At 40.3% G+C, this 16,709-nt stretch overlaps 1 protein-coding gene across 1 annotated transcript; it reads left to right on the top strand.

Moving 5' to 3' along the window:
- The first annotated feature begins 11,284 nt into the window (after positions 1–11,284).
- Positions 11,285–16,408, top strand: LOC119878313 (ral guanine nucleotide dissociation stimulator-like). The gene is made up of 4 exons (XM_038588952.1): positions 11,285–11,329; positions 14,581–14,774; positions 15,364–15,423; positions 16,330–16,408. Exons 1-4 carry the CDS (start codon positions 11,327–11,329, stop codon positions 16,406–16,408), a joined length of 336 nt encoding a protein of 111 aa, XP_038444880.1. The 5' UTR covers positions 11,285–11,326.
- The last annotated feature ends 301 nt before the right edge of the window (positions 16,409–16,709 follow it).

The following is a 16,709-nucleotide window of genomic DNA, read 5'->3' as shown; positions in this document are numbered from 1 at the left end:
CCTTCAAAGCATTATATACTAGGCTTTATGGGGAAACCTGGTATAGGTTTTGGTATTCTCCTAAAGCATTTTTCCAAAGTTCAGAAACTAGTGGGCCAGATGAATGCATAAACAAAAGCAAACAATAACACAAAACCTTTGGGATGACACTAAATAAGAGAAATACTGTTATGGGTGAATGATGTGCTATGATGGTAGGAGGGAAGAAAAGTTAATTTTCTATCCAGCAACTGATTCTAGTTAAAAGGAAATATTATAAATAAATCAGAATTAATAAAATGCTTGTTTCTGTATTTATCTTGATAAACCTAACATGAAAGATAATATACGCTGTACAGTAACATTATAAAATTACTGAACTATCTCCAGAAATATTCTGATATTTGAACCTTTAGTACTCATTCCATGAAGACTCTTCCTTCTCACATAATGCAGTACTCCTAGTCTTCATTAAATATGGCTAATGCAAGAAGTATTAGGCTCTGAAAATTTCTTCAGAATTACATTTTTGTTAAGAAAAGATTTAAGGATCTTAGCAAAATTAGGTGGGTTTTTTTTGACATTTATAAGAAAATTGGATAGGATAACAAAAGTCTGTTTGGGTTAGTATAGAGAATCTAGTCAGTACTGTTTTACAAAACTCTTTGCTGTGATGGATATGTTGTAAAATTCTCATTGTCCAATGCAGTGGCCATTAGCCCCATGTGAATCTTGAGTCCTTGAAGTGTGGCTGTTGCAACTGAGGAACTAAATTTTTATTTTATTTCAATTAATTTAAATTAAAATAACCACATGTGGCTAGTGGCTGCCATATTGTATAACCAGCTCTAGAATGAATATATGAAAATTGGTTGGGGCATTCTTGGTTGATTGATGGGGTAAGGAAACCAGAGCTGACAAACCAAGGTAACCGTGGAGCCTCTGCTAGTCCCTGAAGCCCATGCAGTCCTCATTTTCCTCTTCAGTGCATACAACTAATGTGGCAGGTCTGCCACTTGATGGTAAAGGAGCAAGTGATCCTGACCATAAAATTATGATAAATGATGCATCTAAGAGGTGGCAAAGTGCAGCCACCTCCTCCTTCAGGAGAGCTACATCTAATGAATTTCATCATTTCCAAGGTGTGCATGTCTAATAGGAGACAATCAATAATTGCCTGCTGAGTAGATCGTCAAAGTGAATAAGCTATACAATTGGAAAGGAGTAGATAAATAGAAAAGATTGCAAATGTGGAATGTATAGTATTTGAGATTTTGATTGCATTTGTTTTGAACTTCTAGATCAAGTTGGGAATAATTGGTATTTTACCAGTATTGAGTCTATGAATCCATAAAAATAGAATATTTCCTATTCTTTTACGTCCAATTTGTTTCATCCAAGTTTTATAATTTTCCACATATAGGTTTCATACATATTGGTTTTTAGTTTTGTTACATTGTGGTCTGAAAACATACTTGTATGTTTTTTATTTTCTTAAATTTTTATGCTGTGTTCTGTGTCTCTGAATATGGTATCTTGTAGAGTCCGCCGAGTGAGCTTGCAAAGACTGTGTATTTTTCTCTCATTAGGAGTATTCACCACCTACTGTCAATGTCGGATCAAGTTGATTCATAGGGTTCTATATTCTACCGATTTCAGGTTCAGCTCGCCTACTGATTTTCTGCCTGCTAGGTCAACCAGTTCTTGAAAGAGAGGTGTTGATATTTCTAATCATACATACAGTTTAAACTAATATAGAGAAAATGTTGGGTTAAGTGCTTATTAGAGTGGTTTAACTATCAACTTTATCATGTAAGTGGGGTATCTGCTACAGTTCTCACTTACATTTCTAAAAATTTTTATCAGCAGGAAACAGATGTACACTTCAGGAGGTGGCCAAGGAAAATATAATACAAGAACTACTTATACAGGAGTCAATAGAGTTTAGGTAAAACAAGGAATGGTTGGTTGTACACTGGGCTAGTAATCAGCGGTTAAGTCATCACTACTCCTAGACCTTAAATGGAAAGGGAGAAGGCAATTATATGAGCTCATAAAAAATACCTTTTTGCAGAGGGTCACCTGAAGAGACTGTGGCCTTTGGTTTGGGGACAGATGATGTCTACTCTCCAAGGAAGAACCAAGGGAGTAGATATCTTGACTTTACTTTTTGCCACCCTCCAAACTCTTCCTGGTTCCTCCCACGGGCCTGATCCAATCTGAAGCCAGAGAAGGAAGTGCACAGATGTAGTCCATACAGTACAGCCTCCTTGGGCATAGTTTGAGAAAGAGAGCGGAGTGTGGATATGCAAGAAAAAATGGAAAATTTCCTGCATTCCACTCCTCTTTATTCTTGGCATCTTTTCTTTTCCAGATGAAAAAAAGGTGTCTCTAATACAAGGGATACACGAATCCCATCACCTACCATAACCTTATGACTTGATGTCAGTTTAGTCATATTCCCAAATAAAATCTATAATGTTGGCAAACCTCAGTATGCCGCTTTATGTAAGATAATCTAGGGGAAAAAATGAGGGAAGAAATTCTCAATTAACATAAAATATAGCTGCCATAGTCCCGTAACTTGTGTAACCTCTCATATGACCTTAAATGACAATTTATATTCTTTTAGCTACATCCATTCAATGTGTATTCTAAGCCTTGTCAGTGACTGGGCTATAGTATTCTTTATCTGGTGATATGATCTTGTGGTATAAGCCTTTGATTGCTTCTGCCTTGATTGATTGCTTCATTATTCTGTTACCTGACCTTTTATAGAAGTGAGGCAATCCAGAGAAACCTCTAGTTCTAGAAATTGTTCTTGCCTCCATTGTGCGGCAGCAATCTGATTTCCTATTGTTAAATAACATCAATCACCTCAACTATGTTGTAGTCCCTTTCTCTGCCAGTAAGTTTAAGAGCTTGAGGAGTTTATGATGGCCCGAGGGCATACTTACTTTCCAATTTAACAGAGATTGTGTTGTCTAGGGGAAGCATTTCTTCTGTGTAAACTAGGGCACTTCTACCTATTTGCTGAAAGAAGCTACTCTCACTGCCTTCCTTAGTTTCTGGATTTGTGCATTTTGACAGCAGGAGAGATGGCATGTGTTGGATAATGGTGTAAGGTCTGTAACATCTGGTGGGACACCATCCCAAATCCACAAGATTGTGTCTCTTGAAAGATGCTACAGCAGTCTTTAGCAGATTATTCCATTCTATCAGATCTGCTACTTGTAGATGTTGAGACCAGTGGATTTTGGGGTGAGCCCATGGACACATTTCTTTTGTTGCAAACTACTTACCTTTGTCTGAGGTAAGATTATGTCAGAATCCAAAGAAAATAAGGATTTTGTAAGCCTACGAGTCATGATGCTGACAGAATTGTGACCAGAGAAGAAAGATTCCATATATGTCTCTTCCTGCAAGAAAACATATTTTCCCATAGTGCTAAAAGTAGTCAAGTAGAACCAGTGCCATACCAGTTAGGCAGAAGGTGCCATATGAATGGCTTTGTGTTGTCTTCTGCTATCAGACACTGGTTGGCCATAACCGTATCAACTGTAAAGAGAATTTCTTTTTCTTTCTTTCTTTCTTTTTCTTTCTTTCTTTCTTTGTTTGTGTTTGTTGTGTGTGAAGAGAATTTCATGTTGTCAAACCTGGCCCCTTGTGTTATCCTGGCCTACTAGTATCTTTCCCATTCAGCAAACACTTGGATTAATGAAAATGAAGACTAATAGCTATAGAATAGGTAATTTTGTGCGTCTGATTATTGAGGTCCCTCTAAAGTGTCAGCCTTCTCTGGAAGACTAAATGGGACATGAATATCCATATTTTATGCTCTTTGAAGGGGACCACTCCTATACTTCATCAGAACTTCTTGTCATCAACTTTTCAATTGGGTTAAGTCCCTTACCAGTGGCCCAACTTGTCAGCTACTGCTCGAAGATTAGTGTAGATCACAACCTCAAGCTCTCTCTCCCTTTATGCTGGGCAGGGGGTAAGGGGGTGGGTAAAATGGGTATATTTTCACAAACTTGGTGAATCATAGGTGTGATGATAGATCAAATGCTGGGAGTTTATCGTTTTGTATCTTAGGAACAATTTATATTAAGTATTAGGCTATGTAAGGGGCTTCTTTAAAATGACCATTGTTATGGTACCTGGGTGACTCAGCTGATTAAACATCTGACTTCTGCTCAGGTCATGATCTCAGGGTCCTGGGATAGAGCCCTGTGCCAGGCCACACTCAGTGGGGAGTCTCCTTCTCCCTCTCCTCTCTCTCTGCCCCTCCCCCTGCTCATGCTCTGTCTCTCAAATAAGTAAAATCCTAAAATAAAATAAATAAAATGACCATTTTTCTACTTGCAATGTGCCTTTACAGAGGGCTTCCCAAAGCAGCTGACAGCCTAAATTGTTGCTTTTGCTTCCAAAGTTTTTGTTGTGTTTTGTTTGTTTTTGCAGTGTAGGCAGAGGTTGGAGATGGGATTTCCTACTTAAAGCTCAAACTAAGGCTATTAGGCAAGATGAGGGTCTTTTAAATACTTTTAATGAGGAAGCTCATTCTTAATGTAGAAGGAAGTAATTTCATATTTCAGCATTATTTATTACCTCAGCGAACACTTTAAACGCTGGGCCAATTGTTTCCAGGAAACATTTATGACTCAACATGTGCCAAACAACCTCTTACTGTATGTAAGAATAGCCCTAGCTTAATAGATGTGTGCAATTTTTGAAGGACGATTAATGAAAACAAAGTCAAACATTTTATACTAATATAGGAATTTGCTTTTTCCTAAAAAGAAACCAAAGACTTTGCTACTTGTCTTTGCTCAGCTACTAAATGTTTTCCTTATCTGTAAGTTGTACTGAAGCTCCTGGAAAGAACTTTCCAGCTGGGGAAAAAAAAAACATAATTCTTTATGGGTGATCTACCTGTTTTTCATCTTATGTACAGTGAGAAGCTTTCCTTCCTTCAGGAACTCCACCCAACACTAATCCTTCCTTTTTCATGCCACCAGCATCTACTGACTTTACTTTGTTCCTGTCACTGTCAGAGCAAGTTGTGTCTCTCTTCACTGAAGCCACATTTCTGATTAATATGGGCTGAAATCATCTTATGTGGCAAGGGACTGATTGAGAAAATGCAGATAATTCTAAAGAAAGGATGTAAAAGCTCTTCTAATCTAATGAATCGTTACTAATCTTCACTGATGACAAGGGCATGTACATCATGGAACTTAATTTTTTATTGAAATGGGCTATTTTGGAACATTCTTCCAGGATCTCTTTTTCTCATTTGATAATAATATGAACATCCTCCATATCATTAAATACTTTTGTATAGGAAATCTTTAACTATTGAATGCTTTCATTAAATATAATATAGTTTATAGTATTTACTGCGTGTGCATATGCGTTATATTCAGAGGGAATATATATTTCTTTTCACCTACATCTACAGACACATATGATTTTAATCAGCTATGTTGGTAAAACTTTGGACATATCGTATTTATAGTTCCTGAGAAAATATTTTTTAAAAAAAGAATTCTTGAGTTAAAGGTTATAAGCTGTGTTTCATTTTCTTGTATAGAGCATTATAGGAAGGTGTGATACGGGCACCTGCTATAGTACTTATGTGCATTGGCATATAATATTCATTCATTCATTCATTCATTCATTCATTTTTGTTTCTAAGTTAAGGAGGTATAATTGAAAAATAAAAATCATTTAGATTTGTGATGTACAATGTGGTATTTGGGGTTTTTGTTGTATTTTTTTTTAAGATTTATTCATTCATGAAAGACACAGAGAGAGAGAGAGAGAGGCAGAGACCCAGGCAGAGGGAGAAGCAGGCTCTTCCAGGAGCCCGATACAGGATTCGATCTTGGGATCCCCGGGTCATGACCTGAGCCGAAGGCAGCTGCCCACCCAGGGGTCCCTACAATGTGGTATTTTGATATATGTGTCTCCCATCCAAGTACTATAACCAGGCCTGAACCTGTTTAGCTTCCGAGATCAGACAAGATTGGGCGTGTTCAGGGACTTGATATATTTTGTATCAAGTGTGTATTTTGTAATGGTTGTCACAGTGAGCTAATTAACATATCTATCACCTCACGTAGTTCTGCTTTTGTTTTGTTTTTTCCCTTATGGTGAGAACACTGGATCTACTCTCTTAACAAATTTCAATTATACAAAATAGTATTTTTTAAAGTTTTTATTTCAATTCTAGTTAGTAAACTAGAGGTTTTTCATTTTTAAATACCACAATCTCTTCTACATATCTCTCAGATGGGAAAAACCTCTATTTTAATTCCTCTGTTCATCAGTCTTTCCATAGAACTAGGTTGTCTGAAAGTTTTCTTCTACCTTTTTCAATTTGTTCACTAATGAATGAATAGTACCAGGCACTGGGACTTAAAGCTAGCAGTGTTCTCTTCAGCCTGTTGCTCCTCTGGTACTTACATTGGCTTCTCTTGATCTCCCACACTGAATTCTTTCTGGTTATAAAACCTAGTGTCACGGGATGCCTGGGTGGCTCAGTGATTGAGCCTCATCTGCCTTTGGCCCAAGGTGTGATCCTCAGGTCCTAGGATCAAGTCCAGCATCAGCTCCCAGTGGGGAACCCGCTTCTCTCTCTGCCGCTATCTGTGTGTCTCTCACAATAGATAAATAAAATCTAATTTAAAAAACAAACAAACAAACAAAAAAAACAGTACCAGCACCGATTTGAGGTAAAATGCATTGGTGAGTCTTCATAGACTAAAGGGGAAAGAGCAATTTGCATTAATAAAAATAACATTATTGCGTATAATAGATAGGTCCAGAAATCCCAACAGTTTAGCAAAATATAGTTGTTTTTCTGTCATGTAAATTGTGCAACATATGTTCCTTATCAGTCAGGGGCTCTCCTCCAAGTGGTGATTCACACCCCCATGTTCTGTCTTCGTATTTTGGCTCTACTGTTTTCTTTACTTTTCTTTCTTTTTTTTGGCATGGGAGGATAGAGGGAAAGAGAGAATCTTAAGCAGGTTCCATACCCTGCATGGACCCTGATGCAGGGCTTGATCTTACAACCCTGAGATCTGAGCTGAAATCCACACTTAACAGACTGAGCCACCCAAGTGCCCCAGCCCTGCTGTTTTCAATGTAGCTTCCAGAATTGCTGTATTGAGGGAAAAGAACATGGAGGATCACTAGGCCTGGGTTTGGATCATATCGTGTCTATTCTCAGTTACAAGACACATTTTGCAGAGGAGGCTGGGGAATGCTGTATGGGCTATGTGTCCAGGTAGGAGAGAAAATGGACTCAAGAGTTAGACTCTCTGCCATAACATGTGAACAGGTAGTGGTAATTTACTATTATAATAGGATAATGGAGTAAAGTAAACAAGCTCAGTGTGTTAAGCATCCAGCTCTTGATTTCTGCTCATGATCTCTGGGTCCTGGGATTGAGCTGCGGAACAGGCTCTGTGCTCAGCAAGGATTCCACATGGGATCCTCCCTCCCTCTCCCTCTGTTCACCAACTCCCATCGCTCATGCTCTCTCTCTCTCTGAAATAATAATAAATAAATCAGATATATAAACCATAAAATAAACAAATTTTTTCTCACTCATTTTTTTCTAGCTATAGATTGTCTAATCTCTCTTTTTTCAAATAATGCTCATTGTAAAGGAGACATTTCTGCAATTGAAAAAACATGTTCATAATACAATGTACATAACCAATAATGAAATTAATATGTAGTATTCCATTGATAGATTGGTCAGTTTGTTTTTAGGTAGTTATCCTCCTTATCAATAGAAATTCTAAGATAAAAGTCAATCTCCTTAAAATTTTTGCGGTATGAACTATGATAAAAAATGAAATATATAGGGATCCCTGGGTGGGGCAGAGGTTTGGCGCCTGCCTTTGGCCCAGGGCGCGATCCTGGAGACCCGGGATCGAATCCCACATCGGGCTCCCAGTGCATGGAGCCTGCTCTCCCTCTGCCTATGTCTCTGCCTCTCTCTCTCTCTGTGACTATAATTAAAAAAAAATTAAAAGTGAAATACATATATATACACACACATGCACATATATGTAAAGATTCTGCTTTTATATTTCTACAAGCTTTACAATGTCATTTTGAGTGAACTTAATCATTATTTTTTAATGATTTCACCATATAATTAGGAAAAAAAAATGACTTACAGCACAGTATTACTTTTGCAGTTCAAACCAGCTTTGGAATCGGACATTTCCATTCATATTCAAATTAATAATCATGAAATCATAATGTAGATTTTGTTGCCTTTTGTGTTACATTTGCCTGTTAGAGCAGAAAAGTTAAATATTTTACTGATGCTTCCTTTTTTTTTTAAAGTTTGGCTTTGGGGACATGATATTGTGTGGATGTAGGTGGTCTCTCCTTTTTTTTTTTTTTTTTTAAGCTGCATAGAGGAGAGAAATGAACAGGTTAGAAAAGAAATAGGAGGGATCCCTGGGTGGCGCAGCGGTTTGGCGCCTGCCTTTGGCCCAGGGCGCGATCCTGGAGACCCGGGATCGAATCCCACGTCGGGCTCCCGGTGCATGGAGCCTGCTTCTCCCTCTGCCTGTGTCTCTGCCTCTCTCTCTCTCTCTGTGACTATCACAAATAAAAAAAAAAAAAAATTTAAAAAAAATAAAAAAAAAAAAAAAAAAAAAAAAGAAAAGAAATAGGAGTTGCTTTTTAAACAAATTACAGACCAGAGATAAATCACATACCCAATCCCTTAATCTGTCTCATTTCTTATTTATATTAATTGAAGAAAAAATACTGGCTTTGTAGCAAGATGCATTCTTCCAAGTAACACTCAGAAAAAGAAATAGGCTAGTTTCACATTGTAATTACTTAGCATTCTTTTTCATTTTTGCTTGAACAAGGTGGAAAACGTCAGTAGGTCTGCTCATGCAAAAGAAAAGAAGTATAAAATATCAAACATGCATTCATTAGAGATTATTATAGAAAAAAGTATTTAACTTTAGGGAGGAAACACTTAACCTGATACACATTAAGTTCTCCTCTCTTCTCCTCTAAGAAAATGAGAATAATTAAGGAGAATGATTATAGGTGCTGCTAATTGGTTCCAAGTTTAAGGATACCATTTATGACACTTTTGTTTTTATTGATGATAATTCTATAACATAATCATACTTACTCTTATCACCATTGACAAAACTATCGTCTTGAGAGAATGCTAAGCAAAGCAAATGGCTGTACCTTTGAATATATTACAAAAAACAAGTACTTTTGTGTGCCTTAGTTGATCTTCATGCCATTAGATGTAGCTGAGTGCCATGTTTTTCCACTTGGAATAAATGTTAACCCTGACTGCTTCCTAGACTTGGTAGCATTTGGACTCTGGTGCATTTTTCTGCAATGCGATATACACTTGCTGGAGTGTATAGAGGGAATTTATTTTTTTTATTTTTTTAAAGACTTCGTTTATTTATTCATGAGACACAGAGAGAGAGGCAGAGACACAGCAGAGGAAGAAGCAGGCTCCCTATGGGGAGGCCCATCCAGAACTCAATCCCAGGCCCTGGGATCACAGGATCACGACCCGAGCCAAAAGCAGATGGTCATCCATGAGCCACTCAGGTGCTCCTATAGAGGGACTCTAAAAGAAATGTAAATGGTCTGTATGTTGGTAAATTGAACACCAATAAAAAATAAATTTATTATAAAAAAGGGCACACAGCAAGTGAATAAAGATTTGTTCAAGAAAATCTATTTAAAAAAAAGAAATGTAAATGGTGAGTTGATTTCTTAATTTCTAAGAATTCTTGACCTCAAATTCTTTAATCACTTTTTATTTTCTGAAGGACTTTTAAAATTTAAGAAAATTTTTGAACAGCTCTTCTTTTAATGTTATTTTTCCCTTGAACTCTTCGCTCTTTTAAAAGAACATGTACATATGCATGTGTGTATACATGTATTAATTCATATCACGTTAGTTTTCAAAAGTTTTTCTTCTCTCTTTCCATAACTGCCATCATTTTTATGAGAAAAAAAGCAACTTTAAATGGTGTGTTCCTACTCTCTAGTCAGTTACCTTGCCCAAGTCCTGAAACCTTAACTGAGGGATCCCTGGGTGGCTCAGCGGTTGGGCGGCTGCCTTTGGACCAGGGGGTGATTCTGGGGTCCTGGGATTGAGTCCCGGGATCAAGTTCCGGGTTGGGCTCCCTGAGGGAGCCTGCTTCTCTCTCTGCCTGTGTCTCTGCTCTCTCTCTCTCTCTCTCTCTCTGTCTCTCATGAATAAATAAAATTCTTAAAAAAAAAAAGAAACCTTAACTGATTGTTGAATTGAATAATGGCAACTTGCTGGCAGCATGGCAACTGACTGTGCTTAACCCAGAAACAAATTCCAAAGAACAGAAAAACAAAAAACAAAAAAAACAAAAAACAAGGAATTTGGATATATGTGGTGATACAGAGAATGAATAATGTACTGCATGCACACACACACACACCACCACACACACACACATAAACAAACGCACAAAAAAAAAAACTTTCTTGAGAATTTTATGCCACTTCTCCAAAACAGAGATGATGGGCATATGAGGTATAATGCAACAGCTGATGACAAGAATGATATTTAAATATATACATTTTATTACTAAAACAGTAAATTATTAAAGAAATGAAAATTGAAACAACACTAATAACACTAATTATTTTGTCTATCATATGGGGGGGAAGATACTACACAATGCTGGCAAGAGTATGGAGAAAGTAGTGCTCTGATTTTCTGCAATAATGAGTGCTAATTGGTAAAACTTTTTGAAAATTAATTTGAAAATACATCTTGAAGTTCAAATATTGCATAACCTTTGACTCAGCGATACTATGTTTATAAATGTACCATGTGTGTACTAACACGAGTCATACAAAAATGTATGCACAGAAATATTTGCTGAGTGAGTGTTGAGCTTTAGCTCTAGAATCAGACAGACCTGAGTTGCAATTACCACTTCATTACTTTCTTTTTTAAATATATATATATTTTAATGGAGTTTGATTTGCCAACATATAGTATGACACCAGGTGCCTCCCATCAAGTGCCCCCCTCAGTGCCCATCACCCCATCCCCCTACCCACCTCCCCTTCCACTTTCCCTTGTTCCTTTCCAGAGTTAGGAGTCTCTCATGTTCTGTCTCCCTCTCTGATATTTCCCACTCATTTTCTCTCCTTTCCCCTTTATTCCCTTTCACCATTTTTTTATATTCCCCAAATGAATGAGACCATATGATGTTTGTCCTTCACTGACTTATTTCACTCAGCATAATACCCTCCAGGTCCATCCACGTCGAAGCAAATGGTGAGTGTTTGTCGTTTCTAATGGCATTACTTTCTAGATATGTGAGCTTAGGCAAGTTACATAGCATGTCTAGATTTCACTGTCCTTTGAGAATTAAATGAAATGATGTCTATAAAGTGTGTAAGAAAGTGTTTGGCACCTCATAAGTACTTGAGAGATGTTTATTAGTCTTTGTAATGAAGATAATATTGTTATAAATATTATGCAGCATCATTTATAATAGTTAAGGTCTCAAAACAAGCCCCTTATTCAACTGGGATATCGGTTAAATAAACTTAGGTTCATTGAATAGAATACAACAGAGTCACTCAAAAGAAGAAGATCAATCTATGTGGAAGTAGAGGCAAGAAATACTTTGAAAAACATAAAGTTTTAGTATTAATAGTATTGTTCCATGTGTGTGAAAAGACACTAATATTTTGACTAGTCTGTATCAACAGAAAGAGGGAAAAGAATATGAACCAACATATTAATAGTGGTTATCTCTGGGAAGTGGAATAATGAGCCATTTTTATTTTTCTCTATTATATTTTTGAGATATTTAATTTTTTTTATTTAATGTTTTTTAAGGTCATTCTTTATTGTCTGCCAAAGTCAAAAAAATTATCTGAATAAATTAATCCTGCTTTCTGGCATTAAGGATATAGACTGGAATATGCCATTTAAAAAAAAAAAAAAAGGGGATCCCTGGGTGGCGCAGCGGTTTGGCGCCTGCCTTTGGCCCAGGGCGCGATCCTGGAGTCCCGGGATCGAATCCCACATCAGGCTCCCAGTGCATGGAGCCTGCTTCTCCCTCTGCCTGTGTCTCTGCCTCTCTCTCTCTCACTGTGTGCTTATCATAAAATAAAATAAATAAAATTAAAAAAAAAAAGTTTAAAAAAAAAAAAAAAAAGAATATGTCATCTATCTCTATGTATGGAGATATAGATATGTAGATATAGATATAGCTGCATACCATATCTATCTATAGATAGAGATAGATGACATATACTGGTCTATAGATAGATATAGTATATGAATGTATCTTTATATCTCCATACATAGAGATAGATGACATTCTGGTCTCTTCTAAAAAAAAAATTAATGGTATTAATATCATATAAACACATATAAAATATTAATGGTAAGTAGGTATCATGTAGCCTGATATGTTCTTTATTTGAAAGTTAGAGAGAATTATGGAAATTCATTAACACTTTTTGTGGTATCAGTACTTAAAAAAGAAACCCTAGAAATGGAAGGAACCTCAATACTTCTCTGAGTCCAGCATCTCACCAAGAGCACAAATTCACTGAAAGCCAACTCCACTAACTTCATCTGATTTGGGGGATAATAAACTACTAACTCCAAAAATAAAATATTGCTGTTAGAATGTTATTTCTTAGATTGATTAGAATGTGCTTTCTCATAAAATCCCTGCCATCATTTCTATTTTTGTTTCATAAACTGAATGAGGCTCTTTATAAATTTTCTTTAGATGGTAGCTTTTTAAATAGTTTCAGGTTGGATACACATAATTTTTTCATTTAAAAATTTCCCCAATTCTTATTACTTTTCTGTGTATCAGAGGATTTCCAGGCTCATTACCTTCTTGGTGCTCATATCTGAACGTCCTCAGAACCACTTCTCCTTTAGAGTCTGACTCATGCCATTCCAAAGTCAGGATAACCTTTCAAAGGGAATAGTCAGCTGGGTGATCCAGCTGTTTATTAGTCCTAGCAATATCAGGCTTGATGTTCTCTATAAGTATCAAGGCAGACAAAAGTTTCTTTACTATTTTCTAGTTTCAAGCCTATTTTATTATTTTGGAATTTGTATTTTTATGAAATATAATAATTTACAAATTATTTTAACAAGCTTTATATATCCTTTATAAATTTTGCAAATTTTTAAGGTAATCTGGATCCAAATATTCGCCCTCTTAAGTAATGTGGGAAGCTCATTTCAGTACAATTAATGTGTTAGGAACTATGAAATAGCAACACATTGAAAGAGTCAAGAACAGACCACATTCCTTTCATTTTAACATCATCATGAAGAGTAAATTAAGGGTTGACTGGATTTTTAAAATTATTATTAACATACATTCACACATATGCATGCACACACACACACCACACTGAAATGTACTTTGGAGCAAAAAGGGACATTAGTGTAGTGATGACTTGTAGGGCAATGACCAGAACATTAGCCTTATATGGGATCCTAAGTTCTCTTAATAAATAATCAAGCCTAGAATATTGTTGTGAAGTTCCACTTATGAGGCACATAGTGTTCAAATTCAACTTGACATTTGATATTCTATGTCACCACTATGAAAGTTCTTGTATTTTTTGAAAATGCTTCGACGGGGAGTCAATTTACAATTGAGATGAAGGATTATCAATGTTGCTTGCTTTTATAAAGATGTAGTGGGAGGAGACATGTAAAATATCAAAACATTTAGTTGGATGTGAGAAGAACTTACCTTGGTGTATTTTCAAAAGTTCTCTTTTATTTTGTACAGCTTTGTCTGCCCTATATCCAAGCTCATCCCTTCTCTAATAATTTTACTTTAAAAAATATGGCAGATAGGATGCCTGGGTGGCTGAGCAGTTGAGCCACTGCCTTTGGCTCAGGTCGTGATCCCTGGGTCCCGGGATGAGTCCCACATCGGGCTCCCTGTGTGGAGCCTGCTTCTCCCTCTCCCTGTGTCTTTGCCTCTCTCTGTGTGTGTCTCTCATGAATAAATAAATAAAACATTTTTAAAAATATGACAGAGAAGTTTTAAGATTTGGGGATTGACATGGGGTGAAGCCATTAATGCAGGGAGGTGCTGCCAAAACTCAGCTGACAAGCGGCCCTGGGACACTAATCTTTCCCACTAGGTCCTTGTATTGATCCAAATTTTTTTGAAAATTTATCCTCTAAGATTATTTCTTTATTGGATAGTTTGTCTGTTTAAGAGACAGGCAGAGAAGCAGGGAGCAGAAGAGGGAGACACAGGCTCCTCAAGCACACTCTGCCCCAAGCGCAGAGCTGCCAGGGGCGGGATCTCAGGATGCTGAGACCATGACCTGAGCCACAACCCAGAGTCAGATGCCTAGTGACTGAGCCGCAGGCATCAAGCCCCGTGTTCCTGCTGTGGGCACTCCTGCCCCCCCCCCCCGCCCCCCGTAGCCACTGAGAGCTCGGGCTTTGGTCTGCGCTCCAACTGCCAGGTGGTCTGGAGGCTACAGTGCAGGCTGCACGTCCCCTCTGTCCCACCTCAGGCTGAAAGGGCCTCAGCCCTGAGAAGGAATCGGATCTTCCCGACCACCCCTAGCCGGAGGGAGCTGCTGGAGCAGCAGGTAGAAGAACTGGTGCCCGCCTTGCTGTGCTTGGACGACCTTTCCATTGTTCAATTTATGGAAACGTATCCTGAATTTGGCACCACCGAAGAGATCCTGGACCTGCTGTTTGCAAAGTGAGCACCCTGACCCTCCACAGCCCAGGGGGATGGGCCACCTACTGGTTGGGAGTCTTGGGAATGTTCCTGAACTTCCCGGCCCCTGGGGCTGCTCCTCCGACTGGAGCAGAGTCACACGGGGCCTAGTGGGGTCCGTAGGGCAGTCCCCGGGGCCTGGCCTGTGGCAGGTCGGCTAGAGGGGCTGTGATTGTGCTCAGCAGTCATCGTTCTCTCCCCATGAAAGCCTGTGCCGCGTCCCCACCGTCACCAGGGTTTGAGCTGGCCTGTTTTCCCATGGAAAGGGAGGTTTGAGAGTCCATCTGGGGTCTGTGTCCTGGGGCAACCGGAGTAGGGGACCGGGGACACCGGGGCACCCTGGCCCACTCGGATGTCGGCCATGGGCCTGGCCGGAGCCCTTTCATTCCTCAAGCATTCAGGAGGACCCAGCAGGTGCAGGCGCTTCTCCAGGGGCTGCCTGTGGCCCCACGCACAGAGCGGATGGCCCCCCAGGGCTCCAGGCTAGTCAAGGGTCAGAGGGTGACAGCAGCTATGAGGAGAGGTCGGGTCCACAGGAACTTTCATGTGATGCCCCCCTGCCCTCCTCTAGATATGGATGCAACAAATATCTGAATGATGACATCGTGGGATCCGTGGAGCAGTGCAAAGTGTGAGTGAGCTCTGGCTCATGCAGGAGGGCCTTCCTCTCCAAGAGGGCAGCGAGGGGGCTGTGGCCTGGAGGGGCTGCTGGACCCTCACCCCACACATCTGCAATTCCTGTGACAGGGTAAAGGTCTAATGGGTCCTTTGAGAAAAGAGGAAAAGAGAGCTGTGGATGGGGTGCGGGCTTTGTGGGAGAGCACTGGGAGCCCTAATGAAGTCCTTCTCCATGCCTGCCCCTTTCAAAGCCCTCTGTCTACCCCCTCCTGGGACCCAGAGCAGAGGGTGTGGGGAGCATCGCACTCACCAAGCTGGTGGCACCTGGACCCAGGTGCACAGCAGGTGCTCAGGAGAGCCAGTGAGTGCTCACGGACCAGACGGCCCCTGCCCTTTGGGAGATTAGAGTCAGTGGAAGGACAACCCCTGGGGGCCCCTCGTGAGTGAGGCAGCGCTGAGCCACAGGAGGGAAGGCGGCAGTACCGGGCAGCTCCTGGCAAGGCCTGGCAAGACACAGAGCCCAAACCCTCCCCACTCGGACATTCCCAGAGCGACAGTGTGTGCAGTGAGGGCAATGAAGGCCAGACACCCCCCTTCCCCGGATGCCTGCCAGTGGATTCAAGGGGCAAGTGGGCAGGGAGCCAGGCTGAGGAGGGAGTCATGCTTCCCCAGGGAAGACAGTGATGGTCACACCACTAGTCATGGGCTCCCATGCACAGAGGCTTCGTGCCAGCCCCTCCTCAGTGAGCAGGCCTGTGGCAGGCAGGACCACCAGGTGGCAGGTGGACAAGGAGCAGCACTGGCCTCCGACAGCCCTGAGCGGAAGGCCTGGGGCCCCATTCCTGCAGGGCTTCCCCGGGACACCTTGGTGTGAGGGAGCCCTGTCTTCTGATGCCTCTGCCCACCTGTCCCTCCCCAGGGCCATCTCCTGCATCCTGGACATCTGGCTGGACTACATCAGGAGGATTTTCATCAGCCACCAGAATTTCTCTTCCTGAGGAAGCTTCTGGCATTCATGGGGCTCAACATGCCAGGCTCAGACCTGGAAAACGGCCCAGCGTTACCTGGAACGATTCAGCTACCTGGAGCTCGTGGAATTAGACGATGAGGATGAGGAGGACTGGGGGTGGCCAAGCTTGGGACAGGGTGGGCCACACAGACCCAACCTCCATGCAGCTGGGCCGGGAGCAGTGGGTAGGCTCACACCCCATTCCCACGGGCTTCAGTCTGGGGAGACCTCCCAGGGCTCTTGTACTCACACAGTTGAGCAGTGGGAAGAGTGTCCTTGATTTGGGAGGG

This window comes from Canis lupus, unplaced genomic scaffold (assembly GCF_011100685.1).
Source record: "Canis lupus familiaris isolate Mischka breed German Shepherd unplaced genomic scaffold, alternate assembly UU_Cfam_GSD_1.0 chrUn_S144H304, whole genome shotgun sequence".
Taxonomy (NCBI): Eukaryota; Metazoa; Chordata; class Mammalia; order Carnivora; family Canidae; genus Canis; species Canis lupus.
Note: the sequence above shows the minus strand (reverse complement) of the source record. Positions and strands in the feature narration are given on the sequence as shown.